The following is a 4,632-nucleotide window of genomic DNA, read 5'->3' as shown; positions in this document are numbered from 1 at the left end:
TTTTATGTTTTACACGTTAACTAAATTAATTTTATGACGGTTTGATATTAAATGATATAAAAGAGTTTAATTCTGAGAATGACATTTTACAGTGGAATATTTTTGAACCAGCTGCAAAACACGTCATACGAGTACAACAATATTTTTTCGAAAGACAACAATAATTGGTGGCACTTTTAAATATTTTTATTAATATTGTTTTGTAGGCATAAGACGTGACACTACACAATTTATTATAATATTAATAAGTAATATTTACATTATTATTTTTTTTACTGGAGTGTATAGGTAATTTCGATATTTCTAAGTCGCAATATAATATACGTATTATACACATCATTGTAGCATACGATCTTGACCTCAATAACAGATTTTCTTTTGTGTCATTATCGTAAGTAATTCGTATAATAACAACTTTAAAAAAATATATGCGTACTCTCTGTTATATGCGAAAACCCTACTTGTACAAATATTTCGTATTACTGGTTTACTCTTAATAAGCACAATTGGGTCAATCTAACAAATACAATTAACTGCATACCTAATCGTAATATTGTTGGCGATAAAATTTTTTATTTTATTTACTTATTTACTTATAATTTACTTACCTAACCTATGTTTGTGGCTACAGACACACAACGTTTACAATATTTATCATAATCACGATATGTTTGTCGATGACGTCCTGTAATATTGGTTGACATGTAATAATATGATATAGATTACACATTGAAACACTCGAGAGTTCTAATAACATAGGTACCTACTTAAAAATTAATAAGTTATGCAAATAAAACATTATTTAAACACTTGCGTATTAGGATTAAAAAAAAAAAATAATTTTATATCTTCCAATAGGCTAAAGTGGTAATGTATAACACAAAAATCATTCAGTTATACTCAAAAAACAAAGGACGTGCAATATTTTTTATGTCACGAATGGCACGTAAAATAACACCGTAATCGATGTAATTTGTAATTTTCGTAAGTATTATCAAAAAAAATTGAGTGGAGGGTTTTTAAGTGACTTAATGTACGTCATCCATTAAGAAGTATTAGATTTGATACTTGTCTCGATGCTAAACAAGTGTTGTTTTTGTTTGAATTGTGTCTCATAAAACACAAATCACTTAATCACCAGAGATATCTCACGCGGTTTATAACAAGCTATTACGATATATATATAATACAATAATACAATATCGTTTTGAAAAGTTTTTTCCGGTTCAGTTTATTTAATTGCAGACGATATATATAAATGAGACCATCGAAACGTTCTCACAATTATTATTGATATACGACGACGGTAATCAATATACGATCGACGTGAATATTGAAAGCTTGTAACGGGCATACGCGCATTCTCTGACTTACTCAACGAAATAAATTATGCGTTCGTTTATTTCACTCGTGATTTTCGTTACGTCCGTCGCATGGGTGGCCGCCGCAACCGACACGGCTTTTGCCAAAACGTCTTACGAGGTATGTCGTTGGTGATATCTTTATTATTATTAATACTTTACTACTATTATTATTATTATTTTTTTTAAATAATAAAAACTCAACCTACACCGACGCCACTGTGGACCTGCAGCGGTTGAATATTAAGCGCTGCAAATAGTATGCAGTCTCTGTGCGCATATTGTATGACGCCGAGTTCCATTGAAAACGCTTATATAATATCATAAGGGTCGGCGGTTGTCGTTTTCGATATCTTTTGTCGAGGCCCGTACACGTATTGAATTTCTATAAAATCCATCCGGTTTGCACACCATGTTTTAGACTATATAATATTATAGTATAGTATTATATAGTATTTGTCTAAAACGTGTTCGCACAACGATCACGGTAAAATGGGGGTAGATTCCGCCGATAAATATTTTGACTGTTTTCATGAAATTAAATCGCACTAGTAAACCGTGGTATAGTAACAGTAGGTGGCATGTATACTTCACTTATCCCAGTAGGTATCTAACCTTACCGTATACGTCGTGTTATGTATTATCCTTGTACGTTTTAAAAGTGTATTGCATCGCACTCGATGAAGTTTTGATTTACAAGGGTTTATTTTTTAGAACTTCGCGTCTAGAGTTCAGAAATTGGTTCAAAAAACAAACTACGACAGCTGGTCAAAGAATAGAAAGACTTCTGATATCAGTTACAAAACGGATATACCGACAGAATTCGATGCACGTCAGTATTTCGTCAACTGTGCGAATGTCATCGGCGACGTCAAGGACCAAGGAAACTGCGCTTCCAGCTGGGTAAATAAATACCTATACTATGTAAAATAAAAATTGAATATTTTTTCCAAATCAGTCTATATTATTATGATAATTTGTATGCGATTTTATTTGAACTTAATAAAATAAAAAACAACTATAGTTTCTATAAAAAGTCATACGGTCTAAGCTTATCGTTAATTTTATGCACATTTCAGGCGGTAGCAGTGGCTTCTACTTTCACGGACCGGCTTTGTATTGCGACCAATGGAAAATTTACCAAAAACTTATCCGCACAACATTTAATGTCTTGTGGTGATAGTGAGAGATTTGGTTGTGATGGTGGATCGGCATTTAAAGCTTGGGAGTTTACCGCGGGCAAAGGAATAGTGACTGGCGGTAACTTCGATTCCAATGAGGTATATAAATATTATGTATAATACATACGACATATTAATAATATTTTACTGATACACTATTTACATAATTTAATCGAGTAAATGAACTCAACATAATTAATATTATACACATAATATTTGAATATTTGATTTTTATTACAGGGTTGCCAGCCGTATAAAAACAGGCCTTGTGATCATGTTGGTGATGACAGTCGAATGACAAATTGTTCGAGTCTCCGTAGAACGCAAATGACAATTTGCAGAGAAAAGTGTATTAACAAAAACTACAAAGTTAAATACGAAGACGATTTATACAAAAGTAATTATATTTTAGCATTTTCTTTCGCATTTTAATTGGCATGTGTCATATTATGCATGAACACTCCTGTAAATATTGCCTTTAAAGCTCTGATAAGTAGTATAATAATTATTAAGCTTCGCCGTGTTTAATAATTTTAAGGTGCCTATGCACTTGTCACATGAAATAATTTTTGTACGTATGATTTTGTTTTGCTGTAGCTTCGGTCGTTTACATGACATCGTGGACAAACGTCACACAAATTCAACAGGAGATTATGACCTATGGCCCTGTGACTGCGTTGATGTACGTGTACGAAAATTTTATGGGCTACAAAAAAGGTTGGTACTTGTACTATAATATTAAGTCTTGTAGTTATATGAAATTGCATGTAAATTATAGTTTAAAAAGTAATATATATATAGGTAAACTATAATATCAATATGAATCTGTGTCCATGATTGAATATGTGGAAATATATATACATTTTAGTCGTTGTTGAAACATCTTTAAAATTTACAACACTGATTTCTAAATGTTTCGAAAATAAAATGCGTGTTATTAGAGTATAATATTATGGGAAAAATTAATTTATTTTGATTTTAATTTTATAAAACTTTTGTTTGCTAGTTATCTCAAATATTATTTTTAGTGAATTATAATATAATTCTAACCTTAAACTATTTTATACTATACTTATTACCACTGACATTAAATTCATAGTATTGTGGACATTAAATTTAAGACAGGAGTTTTAAATACGCCCATGCACTTAACCACGTACATTTTTTGTACTTACAGGAGTTTACAAGTCTACAACAGGTGATCTTATAGGATATCATCACGTCAAGTTGATCGGATGGGGTGTTGACAGCGACGGCAACGAATACTGGTTGGCGATGAATTCGTGGAATTCAAATTGGGGAGACCGTGGACTTTTCAAAATCCTCAAAGGTTACAATTTCTGTTCGATCGAACTCTTAGTGATGGCCGGCATCGCAGAGGTTTCTCAATAATAATAATTTAATATTCTTCTCATCATATTATTTTTATTATTACTATTACCATAGTTTATTTATTATTTATTTATATAATTGTTTTTGACATTTGTATCATATAGTATCTATTTTAATAATTGTATATAATTATAAATCCATGTATATTTTAATAATTTATTTATTGTACATATTGTAATATTTCGTATAACATGACGCATTGGCTGAAATAATAATATGATACATGTTATACGGAGCTAATTTATTTGATATTTTCTCGCTGTAGTACACAATATATTATGTAAACTTTTTTATACAAAAATAAATTTAATCGAAAACACATATTATTTACGTCATAAATCATATCGCATAAACATATTTTAATTTCTAGGCTCTTGAATGGTGCGTGTTTATGTTTCGAATATTCCCCCGTGTGGTACTTTTTCTTCTATGCAATTGCTTCGTATACACTTTTTCACATAAAAATATAAAAGTGATCCTTCAATGAATACAAAGGTATTTCTGACAAGGCAGTTCTACCTATATAGCCAAATGGAAAACGATATGAAATTTTAAATTGGAAATGCCAAACTTATGAAACGAGGAATCGAACAGTAGCATAAGGCCGGAATTGCCCCCTCTCTTCGTTTTGAAACAAAATGGAAAAGAGGGTTTGCGACAGTTGTCATACGCTAAAATATATGATCCATAATTCACAA

General features: G+C 31.0%; 1 protein-coding gene across 1 annotated transcript; it reads left to right on the top strand.

The window, feature by feature from the left end:
- The first annotated feature begins 1,222 nt into the window (after positions 1 to 1,222).
- On the top strand, positions 1,223 to 4,255 carry LOC132930484 (cathepsin B-like cysteine proteinase 3). The gene is made up of 6 exons (XM_060996392.1): positions 1,223 to 1,482; positions 2,076 to 2,264; positions 2,441 to 2,641; positions 2,783 to 2,939; positions 3,140 to 3,259; positions 3,720 to 4,255. Exons 1-6 carry the CDS (start codon positions 1,390 to 1,392, stop codon positions 3,932 to 3,934), a joined length of 975 nt encoding a protein of 324 aa, XP_060852375.1. The 5' UTR covers positions 1,223 to 1,389; the 3' UTR covers positions 3,935 to 4,255.
- The last annotated feature ends 377 nt before the right edge of the window (positions 4,256 to 4,632 follow it).

Source organism: Rhopalosiphum padi, chromosome 4, assembly GCF_020882245.1.
Source record: "Rhopalosiphum padi isolate XX-2018 chromosome 4, ASM2088224v1, whole genome shotgun sequence".
NCBI classification, from domain to species: Eukaryota; Metazoa; Arthropoda; class Insecta; order Hemiptera; family Aphididae; genus Rhopalosiphum; species Rhopalosiphum padi.
This window is presented reverse-complemented; position numbering and strand designations above follow the sequence as displayed.

What these genes read in the sequence shown, in the direction of transcription:
- LOC132930484 (XM_060996392.1), top strand. Translation starts at nt 1,390, where the DNA reads ATGCGTTCGTTTATTTCACTCGTGATTTTCGTTACGTCCGTCGCATGG. An exon ending in TTGCCAAAACGTCTTACGAG is followed by an intron (nt 1,483 to 2,075) that starts GTATGTCGTTGG and finishes TTTATTTTTTAG; the next exon opens with AACTTCGCGTCTAGAGTTCA. An exon ending in GAAACTGCGCTTCCAGCTGG is followed by an intron (nt 2,265 to 2,440) that starts GTAAATAAATAC and finishes TGCACATTTCAG; the next exon opens with GCGGTAGCAGTGGCTTCTAC.